The 23,464-nt window shown below is 41.2% G+C and overlaps 1 protein-coding gene across 1 annotated transcript; it reads left to right on the forward strand.

Moving 5' to 3' along the window:
• Window positions 1-10,381: 10,381 nt before the first annotated feature.
• On the forward strand, window positions 10,382-11,068 carry LOC126335714 (gustatory and pheromone receptor 32a-like). Its single transcript, XM_049999171.1, has one exon. The coding sequence runs from the start codon at window positions 10,382-10,384 to the stop codon at window positions 11,066-11,068; it is 687 nt and encodes a 228-aa protein (XP_049855128.1).
• The last annotated feature ends 12,396 nt before the right edge of the window (window positions 11,069-23,464 follow it).

Raw genomic sequence — 23,464 nt, forward strand, 5'->3', positions numbered from 1 at the left:
AGATCTGCTAGAAGCCAAAGAAGGACCATCATATGCAGCAGGACAGTTTTACTTAAATGTAAGTAACAAATTTCAAAAGTTTTTTCTTTAAAATCAATTTCCCGCAAACTAAAATTTTCAGTACATTGCCTCATTATATCAGAAATTATTATAAATAAACGAATGAAATTTTCAGAGACTCTGCATTACATAAAAAGCCACCTCTGGTACTACATTCATTAATATTGCCCCACTCAGAAGTTCACAAAAAATATTTTCTGCAGAAAAAAAACCTTAATTTTTTTAATACATTATAAAAGTACTTCTGGTAAACTATAAAATGGGTAAAGTAGATTTTAGTACAGTTGACTCTATTAGCATCATGTAACAAACAGCAAAAATATTAAGGTCCTGCATCAAATAGTTTTTTCAGAAAGGGGCCAAATATTTGCCTAAATTAACATGGGTTAGATAGGCAGGGTATGGTCCCCTTAAGAAGGCGTTATCAGGAGAAGTTACAGCAGTCCAAGAACCTCCCTCTCCAGGCAATTCAACACAAAATGCATCGCAGTACCCAAAGAATGGGGCATCTTATGCTGACGCGACGCGATCTCACGAATACAAGAGTCAAGAGACAATCACATGTCGTGTAAAACAAACAAAATAGAAGGAAGAATCAGAAATTTGTGAGTTCAGCACAATCAGGGAGTAATGAAGAATACCCTGCAACGATTCCGCTGTATTCACGAGGAATATTCTTAGCCCATACAAGGGCGGTCACAAATATCCGTGGTGTAATCTCGCGAACCTAACTTCTAATCTTGATGCACATATCGTTTTTAGATCAATAGTATTTCTGCACATCAACAATTCATGCCTCTTCCAATATTCCAAGCGATAAGCGTTACGATGCGGCTTCTCCATTGTAATGAATAATCCTGTATGACTGTAAATTTCTTGGTTTCCGTATATACCTTCTTTGATTTTTCCCACGTTTTCACAAAAAAAAGTCTCCTATCAGAAAATTAGATGGAGACGCCTGGTCACCATACCTCCTTTTCTCTCCAAACATTTTTTTTCTTTATGGTTTCCCTGACTATAGTTTAGTTTGTCCACTAAACGCCCGGGAGAGGTACGACAGCCTGATTAACATTGTGAAAGGTACAAACGCGTGTGGAATTAGTAAGAGAGTTTAGTTTATTCTAACATAGTGCTGGAAGTGTTAATATTATTGCCTTTATTTACGAGTCTGAAGTTAGACATTAGAAAGACAGCCAAAGTTGTAGCAAGGACACAGCTTAACAGGCGTGATTAAACAATCGTAATAAAAGACGATGTGTTTACGAACAGAGACAATACGTTTACGAATAGAGAAGAGGATATACCGTCGTTATAAGCAGTTCCCAGAGTTTCGCCGGTACCCAGCTGTGACGGTTACGTCACATAAATATTGACATTTTTATAGGTTGTAAACCTTAGTTAAAGTATTTATGAATATAATTAGTACAAAAGATATAGTTAATGTTCTTGAAATAACTGATATGCAGCGATAATTAAAGAGTAGCATCTTTATTTGATGTCAACGAAAATAAAAAAGGATCGAAGGAGACGCTATTGTACGGCCGAGGAGGAAGGACGTATTTTACGTGACACACACTGTTTTGTTTCGCTATACGGAAGGCAGTCATTGAGCGGCTACACATATTTTATGTAAGTTATTCGTATTTCTACTAAAATAAAATTATTATTGTTATTACAAATTGAATTTCTTTGTAATAGTTGTCACCTCAAATGCTCACAGTGGCTAACTATTTTTAATGAGCATTTTTTCAGTAATTTGCGCTGCGAGAAGCTCATCTTCCGATGCGGCCTCTGGTCGGCCATTACGCGCCGAAGTATTAACTGATTTTTAAAGTGTTAACAGTAACTGTAAATTCGAGAGATTTCGTTATAAGAACCTTTTTAAATTGCAACAGATAATTAATTTACTTTAAAGTTCATGTTTTTAAATTATACAGATTCCATGAGTTCAGCAAGTTTTATCTTGGCCGCTCCACGGCAACAATCGAAGTTCTCTCCAGCCTTGCTTTGCAACTAATAAATAGAAATTAACAAAATCACATTCAATTTAGTTAACGGCAGCTATATTTTAGTCATCACGTTCAAAATCTAAAGTTGGTACGTGAATAACTGCGGCCCTTCAAGAACCCGTTTCATGTTTACATATGCAAGTAAGTAAAAGTGATAAGAAAAGACAATATCCCTGAGAGAAAGAATCATGCTGATAAATTAAAAAATACAAATATATAAAATATATATGTAATTTTTTGTATATGACATAACGAATGCCACCGACGTCACACAGTCCTGTATCAGAAGTTTAATACATTTTCTTAATCCATTTCGCATTATGTGTACTGCAGTATTCTTTGCAGATTACAAAAAATTCGCAAAACAATGTTTTTCACAATATGAAAAATTGTTCTGAGTTACAATATGGCACTTACAGTCCATTTAAAATGACATTCTAGTTAACGTGTGTCACTTGCCACTCTGGTGTTACCACATCTGCCTCCGGCTACCGCTCGGCAAAAGGTAACACACAAACACAAGTCATTTCACAAATACTGTTCATTCGTAATGCAGAGTAATCTTCGAAGTGGCCGCCACAAGGAATGTTGGAAATGTGAGATGCTCTGTCGCAACTGATTTTAATGCACTAATGACTGAAGTGCAGCAAGAGACGCGTTTTGTAGCTCGGAATTCAAATTCATGTACGAAGCTAACCATAACCTCGTGATTTGCAATGTATCCGAGAAAGCGGTAGTCAACAACCTGCGGCAGAACTAATACCACAATCACTTTTTGCACAGCTTTTAAAGCTAACATCTATGAGCAAGATATGACAGAAAAAAATCATTTTCAGAACTAAAAGCAAACTGTAATTTCTCGCTATCATTGGTTACTTGAAACTATCCTCTCACCAGCTACACGAGCTACCGCATTAGCAACCGGTGAGCGGTCCTCATTGGCACTTGGATGCAGATTATAGGCAACGTAGGCAGATTCCAGATGAAAAAAAAATGATAGGTAGAAAATTAAGAGTAAATGAAAAAGTCAGTACTGTGATGAAAATTACGTGGCAGAGAATTAGAAACAAAAAATTACATTTAAACCAGTTAATTGAATAAAAATGATAATCAAAGTGTTTTGATTAGATTTAGAAATAAACAAATTTCACGTCATTAGAACCTATGACCGTGAGTATGATTGGTTAATATGCTAAGCATTTCCCTACGGTACAATACTGCCTCAACTTGTTTTAACTGTGATGACAAAGTCGCGATGATAAATTGCTGTCTTCAAAAACTCTGTTTCAGGCAATGTCACGCGAAGCTTATCTAGTGTAAGCCGATCTCTGTGGTTACGATAATTGCGTACTTGGCGCAATTACCTTGTGCGGAAGTATCTAGTTGTGTTTAGCTAGTGATGTGTGTGAACCGTTTCAGTAGCATCGTTATGTGTGTGTGTTGTTTGTGGCGTGGTTGCCATGTATGATGAAACACGAAATAAAAGTGCCAGATCCAGGATACCTGATCGAAACACATCAAGAAAGAGTGCCGAATAGGAATTGTTAGTGATGTGATCGATTTTTGCGGCAGTTTGGCAACAGCGAACGGTTCATGCGTAACGTTGAGCCCTCTGATTGGAGGAAAAGGCTCCAACGCGTGAAATGCCAACTATCAGCTAATTTTATTCACTTTGTAGGAACAAATATTCTACTGTAATTTAGAAGTATTACAATCGAGAAAATCTTGTCAATTCTGTCTTTAATAATCCACCTGTTACAAAAAAAGGTTAAATTGGCTCTGAGCACTATGGAACTTAACTTCTGAGGTCATCAGTCCCCTAGAACTTAGAACTACTTAAACCTAACTAACCTAAGGTCATCACACGCATCCATGCCCGAGGCAGGATTCGAAACTGCGACCTTAGCAGTCGCGCGGTTCCAGACTGTAGTGCCTAGAACCGCTCGGCCACCACGGCGGGCTACCTGTTACATTATTGCTATAATATACACCAATAATCAGCAAGGAAACTGAAATGTACAAGTATTATCAAAAACCAGAAGTACTATCAAAACGAAGTTACAAATTACATACGTTGTGAAACAGAAACTTTTGGGAACTGACACAGATTGCAATTTTCAAGACAGGAAACGCTGCTAAGACATTAAATAAACTTACTTCATTTGCAGTTGTCATATGCTCCATAGCAGGAGACCTTCCATGCCAAAGGTCAAGATGGTGCATGACTGCCTAAGTACCGGTATGGCTTAACTGTCCACGGGTTATGTAACTAGTTTTATGAGTATGCAGAATTTTACTCAGTATAAAACTCTGTAACTGAAGAGTTAACAGTCTCCTCCGAATAGCTTTAATGTATCACACAAGACTTTAATATGTAGAACTCTTAATATTTACAAACCCTGAACAAAACGCAGCATCGTTTGTCACAGCAACAAAAATAGAACAAAATTCCGGAAACTGTTTATGGCGGTTGCTAGTGCACATTCCTTCATGTGAAACAAAAATTAGTCTCTAGATTGAAACACCGACCGGGAATGAGCATGTGGTGCTAGGTTACACTATCCTGCAGGTAACGCTCTTCCTTAATATTGCATTTATAAAATAACCGCAAACTATGTAGCTCGCGGAATCCAAAAATGACGCGAAGCTGACGACTGAAACTGTCTTAGAGAAGAAATTTTACTCCTGGAAGTAAAGTGAACTCAAACTAAAACAAATTAACAACGCTAGGCTCGACTCGCATAACAACTCACAATCAGCGATCCTTAGCAAAATGCACATTCAGAAAAGAGAGGTAACAATTTTATTCGACAATGAGCGTAGCAAAGATTTCAAATGGCTCTGAGCACTACGGGACTTAACTTCTAATGTCATCAGTCTCCTAGAACTTAGAACTACTGAAACCTAACTAACCTAAGGACGTTACACACATCCATGCCCAAGGCAGGATTCGAACCTGCGATCGTAGCGGTCGATCGGTTCCAGACTGTAGCGCCTAGAACCGATCGGCCACCCCGGCCGGCAACAAATATTTCACTGACGACATACTACCCACGACATACTACCAGCCATCTGAGCCATTTACTTAGTTCTAGTACCGGCTTTCACCATTTAAAATGTTTGCTGTGGCTACTGGAGTTGTGGTTGCATAAAGCAAAACTGCGGGTTGAACAGCCCATATCGGTGCTCACCTGGTGTGTCTTCGTATCGCTTTAGTGACGAAATAGTAAATCCCTCCTCCGGTAATTAGCCCGTAGGTGTGGCTGAGACTGGCGATGATGGAATGCAGCAGAGGAGGGCATTCCTATCTAGAGCTCTGTTTCATTTGGCAGTGTAGGTAGCTCCTCTCAGTGTGGATGAGACTTACATAGCTCTAGGTGGTTGATCGATCCCATAAGCTCCCAATAGCCCAAAGGCTCTGGAAAACGAGTAAGACAATATAAATGTCGCTTGTAAGTAAGTAATGGTCAAGCGCAAAAATAATAATAATAATAATAATAATAATAATAATTATTATTATTATTATTATTTCGAGACATTCAACGAAATGTGTATAGCACTTACGCAAAAGCACTGTAAAAGTTGAGTATCACTACAGAAACACAATAACTGTAGAGGAATCATGTCATATACACTGAAGAGCCAAAGAAACTGGTATACCTGGCTAATATCGTGTAGGGCCCCGCGGGCACGCACAAGTGCCAACACGACGTGGCAAAGACTCTATTAATGTCTGGAGAGAACTGACAACATGAATTCTGCAGGGCTGCCCATAAATCCATAAGAGTACGAGGAGATGGAGATCTCTTCTGAACAGCACGTTACAAGGCATCCCAGATATGCTCAATACTGTTCATATCTGAGGAGTTTGGTGGCCAGCGGAGGCGTTTAAAGTCAGAAGAGTGTTCCTGGAGCCACTCTGTAGCAATTCTGACGCATGGAGTGTCGTATTGTCCTGCTGGAATTTCCCAAGTCCGTCGGAATGAACAATGGACATGAATGGATGTAGGTGATGAGACAGGATACTTACCTACCTATCGTCTGCCAGAGTCGTATCTAGAAGTATCAGGGGTCCAATATCACTCCAGCTGCATCCGCCCCACACCATTACAGACCCTCAACCAGCTTTAACAGTCTCCTGCTCAAATGCAGTGTCCATGGATTCATGAGGTTGTCTCCCCGTCCATCCACGCGATACAATTTGAAACGAGACTCGCCCGACCAGGCAACATGTTTCCAGTCATCAACAGTCCAATTTCGGTGTTGACTGGCTCAGCCGAGGCGTGAAGCTTTGTGTCGTGCAGTCATGAAGAGTACACGAGTGGGCCTTTGGCTCGAAAACCCATAATGATGATGTTTCATTGAATGGTTCTCACGCTCACACTTCTTGATTGCCCACCACTGGAATCTACAGCAATTTGCGGAAGGGTTGCACTTCTGTCAAGTTAAGCGATTCTCTTCAGTCGTCGTTGGTCCCGTTTTTGCAGGATCTTTTTCCGGCCTCAGCGATGTCGGAGATTTGATGTTTTACCGGATCCCTGATATTGACGGTACATTCGTGAAATGGTCGTACTGGAAAATTTTCACTTCATCGCTGCCTCAGAGATGCTGTGTCCCATCTCACGTGCTCCGACTATAACACCACGTTCAAACTCTCTTAAATCTTGATACCCTACAATTGTATCAGCAGTAACTGATCTAATAAATACGCCAGACACTTGCCCTATATAGGGCGTTGCCGACAGCAGTGCTGTATTCTGCCTGTTTACATATCTCTGTATTTGAAGACGCATGCTTATATTAGTTTCTTTGTCGCTTCAGTGTACGTGTTTTTATTCTACTTTAGTAGATCTAACAACAAATTGATAGAAAACCTGAAGAAAATGAAACGTTCTGCATGCAGTGGCCTTAACATAAGCCAGCCCGTGTGGCCGAGCGGTTCTAGGCGCTTCAGGCTGGAACCGCGAGACCGCTACGGCTGCAGGTTCGAATCCTGCCTCGGGCATGGATGTGTGTGATGTCCTTAGGTTACTTAGGTTTAAGTAGATCTAAGTTCTAGGGGACCTATGACCTCAGGTGTTGAGTCCCATAGTGCTCAGAGCCATTTGACCCCTTTTTGAACCTTAACATAAATAACGATACAAGTACCATTATGCCCATTTTCATTCATTACACAAGGTACTCGTAAAATCACGTATTCTCCTCATTCACAAATGGCATCATTGCAGCTAAATCTCTTATCTTTTCTTCAGGCAACCTAGACTCACAAGGTGATGTTTCCAGCGGCAACTGCTGAAGATCAAAGGCTTCACGTTCCTGTTCAGTATTTAATGTTTCTTGAGCTCTTCAGTTGGATTAAGAGTTAACTTTCAGTACCCGTAGCTGTTTAGCAGTCAGTCTGACCCACTGTGCTTTTGAAAGACGCATGTTGGTGAAATTCATATATTTTACAGCAGCTGACTTAAAGTTGCAAGAATTTGTTTCTTGCATAGCAGCCACTGTGCATTGTGTTGTATGCGTAGTTTCAATGATGAGGCCAACTAAATACTTTGGGATTTCTACATCTAAATTTACGTCTACATAGATATTCCGCAAGCCACGGTGCGGTGTGTGGCGGAGGTTACCCTGTACCACTACTTGTCCTTTCCTTCCAGTTCCAGTCGCAAATAGAGCGGGGGAAGAACGACTATCTATATATCTCAGTAAGAGCCCTAATTTCTCGTATCTCATCTTCGTGGTCCTTACGCGCAATGTATGTTGGCGGCACACAGCTGCTTCAGTTGTCAGCAATTCTCAAACATGCGCCCCAAGGCACTAACAGAGAGCAGAGATCGCGGATGACTCATTATGTGAACATCAATGTTGATAGTAGGCAAGAGTCCCATTTTGTGACAGCTGTAAATACTGTTTCCCACTGTTCTGGCGCTTTTATCACAATGTTTGTTACTGGCCTTGGCGTTTACAGCGGAATTTCAACAATAACTAAAATTTTCATTTTCAGCTCTTGGCCCCTTATTTACTTGCGTGCGACATTTTATAGGACAATATTTCTCACACCTCAAAAAAATCACTCTAAAAGAGGGTAACAGCCTACACGTCTGTCAGATTTAATGAACTGTGTGTATCTCAGTACGGAAGGTATTTATGATCATTTACGAGAAATTTTACTAAAAGGACTGAAGTTCTAGTACCTTACAGTTGAATAGCTATGTTCTGTTGATGGATATCTGATAACACGTTACTCTCTTTTAATCCAAAATTATTAAGTTGATTGGAAACGTCAAACAATAATGTATTATATATAGTGTTCATTCGCTTTATGAAAATTGTTACCTCTGACAGTCATACAAAAATTGTAACAGAGCTAAATGTATCTTAAACCTCTTAGGATACGAATAATTTATAAATAAGAATACCCAGAGAAAATACAATAAAACTGATATTGTTTTGAAGACATATCTACCATTTCCTAATATATTTTTATTAGTGATCGAAAGTTCATAACACTGCAACATGTGTTTAAATACAGGTGTTAAAACTATTAAAATATAAAACTGAATTAAAAGTGTAATATTTCGCTGTAGCTGTATTTATTTAAGTCGACTGGAGACCCACACAACCAGTTTCGCAACTTTTAAGTTGCATCTTCTGGTGAACGGTACAGAAATGCTACTGTTTGTCATATGGTGCACGAAGTAGTTACATATGCCGCAGTTTAACAGTTGCCTAGGCAAAGCTCTCAGTCCTCATCTATTGATAAAAACCATCGTCAATTACGAATGTCATGTCTTTGTAAAAATCACGAACTGTCATCAACATGTTGCTGTCGGCATTGTCTACTGCTTGACATAGGCCGACAGAAACATGTTTTAATCGTTAAAGTGATGACAGTTCGTGATTTTAACACAGACGTGACATTCATAATTGATGATAGTTTTAATCACTTGAGAAGGGCTAAGAACTTTGCCTAGGCACGCCAACTGTTATTCAAAATGGTTCAAATGGCTCTGAGCACTATGGGACACAACTGCTGTGGTCATCAGTCCCCTAGAACATAGAACAACTTAAACCTAACTAACCTAAGGACATCACACACATCCATGCCCGAGGCAGGATTCGAACCTGCGACCGTAGCAGTCGCACGGTTCCGGACTGCGCGCCTAGAACCGCGAGAGCACCGCAGCCGGCGACTATAATTCTGCGGAATTCTGTAACCACTCCCTATGCCATATGTCAAAGCGTACAACAGATGCTCCAACTTAAAAGTTGCGAAACCGGTTGTGTGGCTGTCCAGTCGAGGTAAATAAATACTGCTAGAGTGGACAATTGGACTTCATTCAGATTTATATTCTAATAGTTTTAACACCTCTATCTAAACACCTGTTGCACTGATACGTACTGTTAATCAATCATAAAAATTATTTTAGCTGTGGTTGCCGCAGTTTTAAAATTATCTAATACACTTTATGGGAGCGTCAGTTGAAGCAGACTGCCCCGTCACCTGCCGTGAACTGCCTTCTGAAATGTTTCTCCCCCCTGAGGGGAACAATAGCACCTATTCAATTATTTAAGTCGCGTGTATTCAGAAGCATCCAACGACGTCTAATAACCGCAAAGATGTATGACAGGTAATCGAAAGTTTCAAATTAACCTGCTGCAGAGGTAGTGCAGTAGGATCGAATGCTGTGTCGCTCATGGCAAATTTACTTTCTCTGGTAGACGACTTCTGTGCTTTGAACATACGTTTGTGTTCTGGTGACCAAGACCCACACTACCCTACTCGATAATTCTGTCTTTTTCAGAAACGTGGTTGCTACTGACGATTCGCCTCCATACACGCTTTTGTAGCGATGTTGATCTACAAAGTATGGCAAGTGTTCGGCTTGGCGCCGTCAGATGTGGTTCCACAATGTAGCAGAATGGAGAACAAAAAGTGGCACTGGAGGAAACTTTTCAGTCCTTCCAATATTTGGCTGTCATATGCTATTTTCGTAGCTGTGTTAAATTTGTTAAACTATGGTCCATCCCACTATTATGCATCATTTCTGAGTAAACTCGTTTACAAAACGATGTCGCTGGTTGGAACAAGTAAAATAATATGTGCTCTTACAATGAACAGTAAAGAAGGAACGAAAAATTTCAGTTTATTCTTTGCTTCGTTAAATCATGTAGCCGTGTGCCTACACAGTGACACAGGCAACAAAACAAAGGGATTGACAGTAATGCTGTACATATTCCTTTGCATCACATGTACAATGTTGATCGTATTTTTGCATTATCATGTCGGTGCTCTGAGCGACTTCATCAGCGTAATGACAGGTATGCAGTATGTATATCATATAATGGTCGACCCATTTGTGACGCTGCAGTTCGTTGTGCTAGTGTTGAAACTGTGGACTGGATTCAAAGTACTGAACAGACGCATTCTTCAGACAGTAGCACCAAAAACCGACTCGTGTGTGGTGAGTATACTGCTGGGTCGCTCAGGGTCGTCACCTGGTGCATCAAGCAATTTCCACGAGCTGCAAAGGGCACATCTTTTATTACATCGGGCAGCAGAAGTTCTACAGGATCACTTCGGAATGACGGTAGCCCTGGACCTCACTTACACCATTTCTGGGATGATATGCAGTTCGTACGAGATAGTCGAAGCTATCAGCCGCGAGAAAGAACCGGTCGGCATTCTGGACGAAGGGCAGACGCGAGTGTCGCTCGTGTGGATGGTGGTGCACCTGTGGAAGCTGTCGGCCATGACGTTGAGCTGCTCGGCGGTTTCTGCAGAGGCGGCGGCCACGCGGCTGCTGCTGCAGAAGGTGGTTGCCCTCCACAGCACGCCGGGTCCCCAGCTGGGGGCGCTGCTGCGTGTAGTCGCTCTCAGTCCACAGCTGCGCTTCACCGCCGCCGGATTCGTCACCGTCGACCGCAGCCTGCTGGTGTCCGCCCTGACTGCGGCAGTCACCTACCTGGTCCTACTGACTCAGTTCAGTGGGAACTACTAAACACTACCATTTTTTTTTTTGTAAATGTACTGCTAATAACCTCACCAGATAAAATACTAGTCACCCTTCCAAAGTGCACAGTGGTCGGTTTGGAACACTGTTAGCACAGTAAGATGGGTCGATTTGGGGACGTGACAGAAAGACAGAGAGGAGTTATTGTGTTTGGAAGTGCTCGTGACCACATTATAAGCGAAGTGCCCAATTTGTTACTGCATGAATACAGACTGTCCAATGTGTCTACAGGGTGTTACAAAAAGGTACGGCCAAACTTTCAGGAAACATTCCTCACACACAAATAAAGAAAAGATGAATATGTGGACATGAGTCTGGAGACGCTTAATTTCAATGTTAGAGCTCATTTTAGTTTCGTCAGTATGTACTGTACTTCCTCGATTCACCGCCTGTTGGCCCAATTGAAGGAAGGTAATGTTGACTTAGGTGTTTGTGTTGACATGCGACTCATTGCTCTACAGTACTAGCATCAAACACATCAGCACGTAGCATCAACAGGTTAGCGTTCATCGCGAACGTGGTTTTGCAGTCAGTACAATGTTTGCAAATGCGGAGTTGGCAGACGCCCATTTGATGTATGGATTAGCACGGGGCAATAGCCGTGGCGCAGTACGTTTGTATCGAGACAGATTTCCAGAACGAAGGTGTCCCGACAGGAGGACGTTTGAAGCAATTGATCGGCGTCTTAGGGAGCACGGAACATTCCAGCCTATGACTCGCGACTGGAAAAGACATAGAACGACGAGGACACCTGCAATGGACGAGGCAATTCTTCGTGCAGTTGACGATGACCCTAATGTCAGCGTCAGAGAAGTTGCTGCTGTACAAGGTAACGTTGACCACGTCACTGTATGGAGAGTGCTACGGGAGAACCAGTTGTTTCCGTACAATGTACAGCGTGTGCAGGCACTATCAGCAGCTGATTGGCCTCCACGGGTACACTTCTGCGAATGGTTCATCCAACAATGTGTCAATCCTCATTTCAGTGCAAATGTTCTCTTTACGGATGAGGCTTCATCCCAACGTGATCAAATTGTAAATTTTCACAATCAACGTGTGTGGGCTGACGAGAATCCGCGCGCAATTGTGCAATCACGTCATCAACACAAATTTGCTGTGAACGTTTGTGCACGCATTATTGGTGATGTCTTGATTGGGCCCCATGTTCTTCCACCTACGCTCAATGGAGCACGTTATCATGAGTTCATACGGGATACTCAACCTGTGCTAACGGGGACACTTTGAACATTTCCTGTAAGAAAGTGTTTGAAGTCACGCTGGTACATTCTGTTGCTGGGTGTTTCCATTCCATGATTAATGTTATTTAAAGAGAAGTAATAAAATGAGCTCTAACATGGAAAGTAAGCTTTTCCGGACACATGTCCACATAACATATTTTCTTTCTTTGTGTGTGAGGAATGTTTCCTGAAAGTTTGGCCGTACCTTTTTGTGACATCCTGTATAAGGAATATTTTACCACTTGCAGTCATGTGGCAATGTGTAAGAACACACCATAAATAGCAGAGACCAGAGATACATTTCATGCCTGGTCAATGGCAATCAGCTACAAACTACCAGGAATCGCTGCTGTCAGTGAAATGACGTAATTTCAACCACTTGCCGACTGTACAATGTAAAAACAGCTGCATGCAGTGGAATTTTGGAGTCGAGTAACTCGCAAAAGGCCATTGCTTGCAGTGGCACATAGTGCAGCATGTTTTAAATTGGACAAACAACACAGAAACCGGGCAGTATCTAACTGGAGGCATTTGATGTGATCTGATGAGTTGCGATTTTGCCTCTTTAGAAACAATACGAGGCGCTGTGTGTACTGACGGCCCACTGAGGCATTAGACCTTCAGTCCTTGGTGTGGGTAATTCTGACTAGTGGCGGTTCCATGATTTTTAGGAGGTTTTGTGCAGGGACTTGGGCCTACTCATTCAGGTTACTTCAAAAATGAACCAGAATTTTTATTTCAGCATACTCGATGACCAGGCTGTGCTCCTTCTTGTACATTATCATCATAGATATGCTGTGGATAATACCATCTTCCAAGATGAGAACAGCCTTGTTTACAGGGCTGGTTTTCTGAACACTCTGGCACTGTATCTTACTTTGATTGGCCACCTAAGTCATTTGATTAAAAAAAATACTTCGGGGGGAATATGAAGTTACATGTAGCAGTCAACACCCCGAAAATCTGTTACCTCTATTGGCTCTAATCTTCAGTAGGTGGCTTCAGCTGGACATTCTCTATCTGAATAAATTCTTCGACTCCATGAATCCTAAACTGAGGGCACTCTTAAGCTTGAGGCAACGTTACGCAGTACTAGTGACAAATGGTGAGGGTGACAAATATTTGTTGAGGCTGCTTAAGCCATACTTTGTCTCTAAGGTATACATGCACACATTTCAAAAAACAAGTGTGTAATCGCTTCCCAAGAACCTTTCTTCTCTGAGTGCTCTTCTGAACTTGCATGAGGGCAAATGTATAGTTTCAATTGCATTGTGCAACGTGTTTCAGCAATATTAACCTCATATTCGCACATGTTATGGGTAAGCATGATGGACTTGTGGGTTACTTGTTTACTTGCACATCACTTATCATATAAGCTTTCACTCACTCATCACACTGATCAAATCTTTTTAGATAACGTAACTGTACCAGAAGCAGTAACAATTTCGATTACATTTAGGCATCATTCCACATTTCATTTTATGGGTTTGCTTTTCTATCATTAACAACCATGGGAAGTCTTCAGCGAAGTCACCAAGACTTGACACAATTGCCATCGAACAGGCTGTGGTGTAACTATGTGGAACCCTTTCTGCAACTCACTTATCACTCTTTGCTGCCATAAGAAATTTACAAGTAGCGAAGAAGTGAAAATCTGCTTTTCATTATTCTCCACCTTCTCCCTCTAACTTGCCAGATTTTTATGGGGCAACCTGCTCCTGTTTCATTGTTTTCTCTGTGGTCTCCCCACCTTCCTCTCTAAAGGATTGTATAGTTAGAATTTACTTTTCATCTGAAAAATGGGATGTTTCCACTTAATTTTGTTCTATACGTATCAGCATAGAAAGCAGCACAAGTTGATATTATTGGAGTAGTATTCTTTGTGAAAAGAAAGGCGGACAAAGAGTGAGTTACTATGAAAAGTTCAGTGACAGGGTTACATTCATCAGAATCGACACGATACCAGCACCAACAACTATAGTTTTGGTATGCATACGGCAATTACAAGCAAAAGATGAAGAGGTACAGCGAGTATATAACGTCCATCAACGGAAAACTTAGTATGTCAATTGTTAAATTCAGTTTTTAAAGCTTCTGTGCTTTCAATGAATCTATATTTGGACATGATAACTCATTCATTTGCAGTTACTTACATATAGCAAAGTTTATACTTTAATATTATCTGTAACCGACTGCTCCTGTAATAAACTGATCATAGCATCTTCCAATTCAGTTTTCAGTTCTTTATATGTCATTAATGGTATCAGTGGATTTAATTGCAATATTGCTTTACTTTATAGTTGCTGAAACAGAAGCATAAATGAAATCACTAATGTCTGTTTTATTAATACACTGAAACTACTGTCAGAATGAACTGTCACTAAGTAATCAAGTAATTGGCTAAAGTTTTATTTCCCAAAGAAATAGATTTCGTTGCTACAGCATAATATACAGACATGAGAAACGGATTATACCTTACTGGTCTTCTTGTTGACGACTTGTAAGGAACTAAAACACATACCAGACTACTTCGCTCATGAGATTCTCATCATCAATGAAACATTTAAATGTGTGTTATTACTTTATAGTAACTACAACGCAAATAAAAAGAGAGTTATGGTCACGTTAAGAATCTTTGAAACATCTCACAGCAGAGATAGAAATATGGGAAATGCATTATACCTTTCTGACTTATTTGTAGGTGGTAACGAAAACAGATAGCAGAATATACTTGTTCCATTAAATACAAAATGCATTTTGAATATGTGAAATCAAGTAACTGTTCTTCATAATTGTGCTCAAGAAACTCCAGATGAATGTAGAATGGGGCGATAATATTATGTTGATAGTAGAATTCTTATATTTTTGTTGCATTAAATACATACTGTAGACCTTTGTGGGTATTCACTAATTTTTGTTTTGCAAGAAAATATTCATAGTGTGTGTAGAGATCACATAGAATGTTACCAGTGCAAATAAATGTGCGATCTTTCCATTTGTAAATGGCTTCATGTATTTTTTTAATTGTCTTACATCACACACTCATGAAACACATGGCATGAAACGTCTGTATTGAAAAAAAAAACTATTCATCTATTGTAGCTTAAATGTTTGCAATGAAAAGTAGAATAAAATTACTCTGAGCAGTTTCATTTGTGTATTTTCTTCTCCCAGAGTTTGGAATGGCTAAATTTTCGCTAGATATGCAGAGTGGACCAGAACTACACCTACAGACTTTCAGAGGGTGTTCAGAGACTCCTTCTGAGTGTTTTGGTATGAGGGATCCATGGTCTCTGGTGGCTTGTTGCAGTATAATAATGTAATGATGATTTATTCAGATTGTTACAATTGATGTCTTTGATTCTGTGCAAATACAATCACAACAGGAAAAAAGCTGTAAGATGCAATCACCGTAACATACAAAAAAAAAAAAAACGCAGGATAATGCAACAATCGTCAGACCCAGAAGTACTGTGACATGGTTGTGGTCGGTGCTGGAGCCGCTCAGCTTAGCATTGTTGTGCCACTCCTCCATTGCAGTCACTGAATCCATACGTGAGCAGCCTACTCTTCCTCAGTAAACATAGCCATAGCAACGTGCATGCAAACAACATTACCAGTAGATGCGCAGTCAGCAGGGCATGCATTGGGAGAGCAGTAGTAATCGGGGTTGCAGGCAGGTGCTATAGGGTATATGCCGAGCACTGGAAGGGATGTGCTGTTCTAACATGATGTCTACGCTCAAATTTTTAAATATTAACTGCAGCACTCCACGTCCACACTTGCATGGTGACCATTCAAAAAAATCTACTGTCGCATTTGCTTTCGTTAGTATCTAAAAAGAAATCTGCTGAAAGCGCAACAAAAGGAGCTATTTAGTTTCACCTGGTTTCTTATGTATACATAACTTTCAGAGAATCGTCATGGGTGGAGAATTTTGAGTAAAATCTACATTTGTCTTGCTGTCGTTATCAATTTGCTTCTTTCGACAAAACACTGTGGAGTTTACACAATGTGACCTCACTAATACGTGCAGGCGCAACTGTGAGAGAATTCTGAAAGCATGGTTAATTAAGTTTGTGAAGAGAGGAATTGAGGAAAAGTAAGGACAACAGCTCATCAAAAAGCACATTTTCGCTACAAAAATAAGAGTGTAATGTCTTCACTTATGTTGTTCCAAAAACCACTCCATTTCTCATTTCATCAGATATCGATTCCACTTTAAAAAACTTCTTTCATCAAAAAGGCCCGTAGTCAATAGAATAACACGGCAGATAATGCATTTTGGCATAATAACCATGTGGCAAAATACTCTCCTCCTTGTGTGCTATCATTCGTCAAAATGTCATTTCTCTATCTCAAACTGTTTATGAAATACAATGAATGTTGTGGATATTGTGCGACTGCAAACAAGTGTCGTACAGCAGATCGATTTTCTCAAGATTTGTGACAGATAGTGACCTCCCCTCGAGTCTGAAAAACAATTCAGTATATTAACTAAATTTCATATGCAGCAACTCGTAGTGTCCTGCTTCAATGCAACTATCACAGTAAGTATGACCATTAGCGAGATGATGGGCATGTCATCGTGAAGTAACGCAAAAATGGTTTGTTTTAACAAATAGATTTTGAAACTTGATTGAGAATGATTGCAGGGCATGCGCCTCCATTATGTTATCACAAGGCAACGCCTACTGTCCGAAAGCAATGTTGGCCGCCCTTTCCGAACAAACAAATGAACTCTCCTAGCACTTGGGACGAAAACTGGTCATTGTTCATCAGTACTCTACTGTTGTGCATCACTATTAATGCATAATTAACATTACTGTAAAACAAAACCCTGGAGAAAACCAAAGAGTACAGCCTGCAAGCTTGAGGACAACAATGGGAGGATAGCATTATTGTTGTCAATAGCAGATACCGTGAGGCAATGGAAACAAGACACACAGCACACACTGTTGTGCACTATTTTCAGCACAGTGTGGATACAAAATTAACTAGGGCAAGGAACAAAACGAAGCGCAGTAACTCTGAAAACATCTACTGGAGACCTCTGGTCGCCTATTATAATCTACTCTGCAAAAAAAAAAAAAAAAAAAAAACGGCTCAGTACAGTGAAAAAGTGCAATACAGTTTAATATCGTTTTTTTTTGTTTCAGTTATATAGTGTTCCACACAGTATTGATTTCAGTGAAACCAAGAAGGAAAAAAACAGCAAACTAAAATATTAACAAAATAAATAAATTAGTTTTCATTCTGTGTATGTTTGATATTATGTCTTCAGGGAATAAATTAACTGTAGATAAAAATATGATGTTGATACATGCATATCAGTTAAAAATCACAATTTTATTTTCAATGTCATTTTATGTTTTTAGTTTATTATAAATTTGGTACAATTTTGGTGAACGGAATGGGCGGTGTCTTGAAAGGAGGATATAAGATGAACATCGGCAAAAGCAAAACCAGGTGGATACAGAGGGAATTAGATAAGGAAATGGTACACTTAAAGTAGTAAATGAGTTTTGCTATTTTGGAAACAAAATAACATACGACTGTCGCAGTAGGGGCGATATAAAATGTAGGCTGCCTATCGCAAGGAAAGCGTTTCTGAGGGAGGGAAATTGGTTAACATCGAGTAAAGATTTTAGTGTCAGGTAGCCTTTTCTGAAAGTATTTGTATAGCGTGTAGCCATATAAGGAAGTGAAATATGGACGATAAATAGTTTAGATGAGAAAAGAATAGAAGCTTTCGAAATGTGGAGCTACAGAAGGATGCTGAAGGATACATGGGTGGATCACGTAACTAATGAGGAGGTTCTGAATATGACTGGGGTGAAGAGGAATTTGTGGCACAATTTGATTAGAAGAATGGATCTGTTGGTAGGACATGTTCTGAGGCATCAAGGGATCACCAGTTTAGTACAGGAGGGGAGCGTGGAGGGTAAAAATCGTAGAGCGAGGCCAAGAGATGAATACGCTAAGCAGATTCAGAAGGATGTAGGTTGCAATAGGTACTTGGAGATGAAAAGGCTTGCACAGAATGGAATAGCATGGAGAGCTGCATCAAATCAGTCTATGGACTGACGACCACAACAACGACACACAATTTTATAACTAAAAGCCACATTACATTATAAATGTGTAAGTTCCAAAAAAATCGTTAATAATTCCCTTACGTAAAATATAGCTTTAATGAAGTAATGACAATAATTCATTTTGAATTTCAATACTCGTTGGCTGCAAATTAAGACAATATTATGCAGCAATGAGACACTCGATACGCCCAAGACTTAGAGGTTAGTGGGTGTGGAACCTATCATTAAAACAAAATACAGAATACTAATGTTAAAGAAGAAATTATATACTTAGATTTAATTTTCAGTCCACACACCTTCGGTGTTAAGGATTTTGAACAAATCAAAAATTGTGAACACATTCTCATTCACAAATTAATACAATCATTTTCGTAATTATTTTGCTATACGCACAAAAGTGGATTAATTAATTTCTAGACTTTTTTGAATTAAATTTCACATGTAATGTTATCACACTTATAAACTTCAGAACTCGAATACTTTATAGAACTTCTATTATCTGACCTAATATACATATTATTAATAATTCATCATCTGTTACTCATGCTATGAAACTGGCTCACTGAGGCGAGGTACAACAGACCATAGACCTAGGAAACACACCAGTCACACATGCATTTCTATCACAATGCGACAGTACCTCTTCATAAGACAGAAAGTTGTTTCATCTATATCTACACAGATACTCTGCAAGTCACTCTAGGGTGTGTGGCAGAGAGTAGGCTGTACTCCTTTCCTGTTCCACTCGCACTCCATTTGAGCTCTATTTGCTGGTATAATATCATTGTGGTCCTTACGTGCAATGTATGTTGTCAGCAGTAGAACCAGTCAGCAGTCAACTTCAAATGCTAGTTCTCTGAATTTTCTTTATTGTATTTCTTCAAAAAAAACGTCGCCTTCCCTCCAGGGGTTCCCATTTGAGTTCCTGAATTACCCCCCTAATACACTCCTGGAAATTGAAATAAGAACACCGTGAATTCATTGTCCCAGGAAGGGGAAATTTTATTGACACATTCCTGGGGTCAGATACATCACATGATCACACTGACAGAACCACAGGCACATAGACACAGGCAACAGAGCATGCACAATGTCGGCACTAGTACAGTGTATATCCACCTTTCGCAGCAATGCAGGCTGCTATTCTCCCATGGAGACGATCGTAGAGATGCTGGATGTAGTCCTGCGGAACGGCTTGCCATGCCATTTCCATCTGGCGCCTCAGTTGGACCAGCGTTCGTGCTGGACGTGCAGACCGCGTGAGACGACACTCCATCCAGTCTCAAACATGCTCAATGGGGGACAGATCCGGAGATCTTGCTGGCCAGGGTAGTTGACTTACACCTTCTAGAGCACGTTGGGTGGCACGGGATACATGCGGACGTGCATTGTCCTGTTGGAACAGCAAGTTCCCTTGCCGGTCTAGGAATGGTAGAACGATGGGTTCGATGACGGTTTGGATGTACCGTGCACTATTCAGTGTCCCCTCGACGATCACCAGAGGTGTACGGCCAGTGTAGGAGATCGCTCCCCACACCATGATGCCGGGTGTTGGCCCTGTGTGCCTCGGTCGTATGCAGTCCTGATTGTGGCGCTCACCTGCACGGCGCCAAACACGCATACGACCATCATTGGCACCAAGGCAGAAGCGACTCTCATCGCTGAAGACGACACGTCTCCATTCGTCCCTCCATTCACGACTGTCGCGACACCACTGGAGGCGGGCTGCACGATGTTGGGGCGTGAGCGGAAGACGCCCTAACGGTGTGTGGGACCGTAGCCCAGTTTCATGGAGACGGTTGCGAATGGTCCTCGCCGATGCCCCAGGAGCAACAGTGTCCCTAATTTGCTGGGAAGTGGCGGTGCGGTCCCCTAGGGCACTGCGTAGGATCCTACGGTCTTGGCGTGCATCCGTGCGTCGCTGCGGTCCGGTCGCAGGGCGACGGGCACGTGCACCTTCCGCCGACCACTGGCGACAACATCGATGTACTGTGGAGACCTCACGCCCCACGTGTTGAGCAATTCGGCGGTACGTCCACCCGGCCTCCCGCATGCCCACTATACGCCCTCGCTCAAAGTCCATCAACTGCACATACGGTTCACGTCCACGCTGTCGCGGCATGCTACCAGTGTTAAAGACTGCGATGGAGCTCCGTATGCCACGGCATACTGGCTGACACTGACGGCGGCGGTGCACAAATGCTGCGCAGCTAGCGCCATTCGACGGCCAACACCGCGGTTCCTGGTGTGTCCGCTGTGCCGTGCGTGTGAGCATTGCTTGTACAGCCCTCTCGCAGTGTCCGGAGCAAGTATGGTGGGTCTGACACACCGGTGTCAATGTGTTCTTTCTTCCATTTCCAGGAGTGTATTTACATGTTGTCTGAACTCTACCCCAGTTCTCACGTGCTCGTTCCCTTTCATATTGCTGTGCAACGTTATGCCAAGGTATTTAAATGACTTTAATGGGTTAAGCAGGACACTAGTAATACTGTAACTCAACATTACAGGTATCTTCATCCTACTCATCCACATTTATGGATGCCTGCCATTCATCAAACCAACTGGAAATTCTATCTAAGTCGTCCTGTTTCTTCCTACAGTCACTCAACTTCAACAACTTGCTGTACACCACGGCATCATCAGCAAACAACCACAGACTGCTGCCCACCTTGTCCGCCAAACCATTCATGTATACAGAGAACAACAGCGGTCCTGACATACTTTCTTGGGCACTCCTGGTGATACCATTGTCTCTGATGAATGGATGTCACACAGAGAACATTCGCTGTCGAGGACAACATACTGGTTTTTGTTACTTAAGAAGCCTTCAAACTAGAGTTCCTAGATAACAGAACGCAGCATGTCATTTTCAATGGAGAGAAGTCTTTCGAAGTAAGAGTGATTTCGGGTGTGATGCACGGGAGTGTCGTAGGACCGTTGCCATTCATAACATTCATAAATGACCTTGTGGATGACACCGGAAGTTCCTGAGGCTTTTTGCGGCTGATGCTGTGGTATATCTAGAGGTTGTAACAATAGAAATTGCACTGAAATTGTAGCGAATTGACGCATGGTGCAGGGAATGGCAATTGAATCTCAATGTAGACAAGTGTAATGTGCTGCGAGTACATAGAAAGAAAGATCCCTTATCGTTTAGGTACAATATAGCAGGTAAGCAACTGGAAGCAGTTAACGCCATTAGGAGTGATTTAAAATGGAATGATCATATAAAGTTGATGGTCGGTAAAGCAGATGCCAGACAGAGATTCATTGGAAGAATCCTAAGGAAATGCACTCCGAAAACAAAGGAAGTAGCTTACAGTACGCTTGTTCGCCCACTGCTTGAATACTGTTCAGCAGTGGGGGTCCGTACCAGAGAAGAGATAGAGAAGATCCAACGGAGAGCAACGCGCTTCGTTACAGGATCATTTAGTAATCGCAAAAGCGTTACGGAGATGGTAGATAAACTCCAGTGGAAGATTCTGCAGGAGAGACGCTCAGTAGCTCGGTACGGGCTTTTGTTGAAGTTTCGAGAACATACCTTCACCCAAGAGTCAAGCAGTATATTGCTCCCTCCTACGTATATTTCACGAAGAGACCATGAGTATAAAATCAGAGAGATTAGAGCCCACACAGAGGCATACTGACAATCGTTCTTTCCGCGAACAATACGAGACTGGAATATAAGGTAGAACCGATAGAGGTACTCAAGCAACCTCCGCCACACACCGTCAGGTGGCTTGCGGAGTATGGATGTAGATGTAGATGTACTCACATTTCTGTGGACTTATTCCATACGCTCATACTTTCATTAACAGTCTGCAATGGAGCACCATGTCACCAGAAATTTAGAAATACATAATCTTCCTGTTGCACTTCGTCCATGTTACCGATTTGCTTTTGTATTTAAACGTCAGAATCGCGTGTAATCGAACTGTTTTTAACGTTACGTGTCAGGGAAAGGAATGCTTTTTAACTATGAATGTGACAATATTTAGCTGTACGACTCACTAATACCGCTTGATACGGAACTAAAATGTGCAGAAAAATTTTTGTGTCGTTCTGTAACGTAGGTCGCGCTATGGAAATTTGAGTGTGTATATGGGGTCGGGTTTACGGCACCCCGCGCTTGTACCGCAACCTGCTGAGAGTGCAATCCAAAAGAGAAGAACCTTCGTCCCTTCCGCACTGACTTCTCAGAAAAATACAGCTTTTATTGGCCCAGTAGAATGGTTCAAATGGCTCTAAGCACTATGGGACTTAACATCTGAGGCCATCAGTCCGCTAGACGTAGAACTACTTAAACATAAATAACCTAAGGACATCAGACACATCCATGCCAGAGGCACGATTCGAACCTGCGACCATAGGAGAAGCACGGTTCCGGACTGAAGCGCCTAGAACCGTACGGCCACAGCGGCCGGCGGCCCAGTAGAGCATTTTCATTAAAACTGCAGTCTATTGCACTATTTTTACTAGCAATAACGACAATCTCTCATTCAAATTTTGGCATGTGTTACTTAACTGAATTAGCAAAGCACCTTTCTAACTTTTAAACTTCTCTCCAAAGAGAGGTGTGGATAATGGGGTTCGATTTTCAGGATTGATAAACCACACAAGTTATTAAACACACAACACTTTAGATAACCTGCCTGGAATTGGTTTTATCCGCACCCCTGCAGCAAACAACTTGCAGCTATGTAGCCTTACCGTGTGACAGATCCATTGAAGGAAAATTATATCTATGAAGACTATTTTGGCCCCCAGCTCTGAAGGAACAATTTCAGTACTTTATTTCAGTTTATATTTCTTTAAATGTGTGAGAAGTAAATTTACTTTAATGACTTCTGTGGCAACAATTATACTTGGAAACAAGATGGAGGTAGATTGAGATATTCTTATGTGGCCTAATGGCTGCTATTTTTTCTCTGAATAATTATGTAAAATTGATATGCTGATAAAACAAATATAAAGGTAAGAAATCCCATTAAATTGTACTTTACCTTGACATATCAAAGCGACCATACTTCTTGTCTCTTCAAATTGAA

This window comes from Schistocerca gregaria, chromosome 2, assembly GCF_023897955.1.
Source record: "Schistocerca gregaria isolate iqSchGreg1 chromosome 2, iqSchGreg1.2, whole genome shotgun sequence".
Classification (NCBI taxonomy): Eukaryota; Metazoa; Arthropoda; class Insecta; order Orthoptera; family Acrididae; genus Schistocerca; species Schistocerca gregaria.

Coding starts and splice junctions, on each gene's coding strand:
- LOC126335714 (XM_049999171.1), top strand. CDS start 10,382: ATGACAGGTATGCAGTATGTATATCATATAATGGTCGACCCATTTGTG.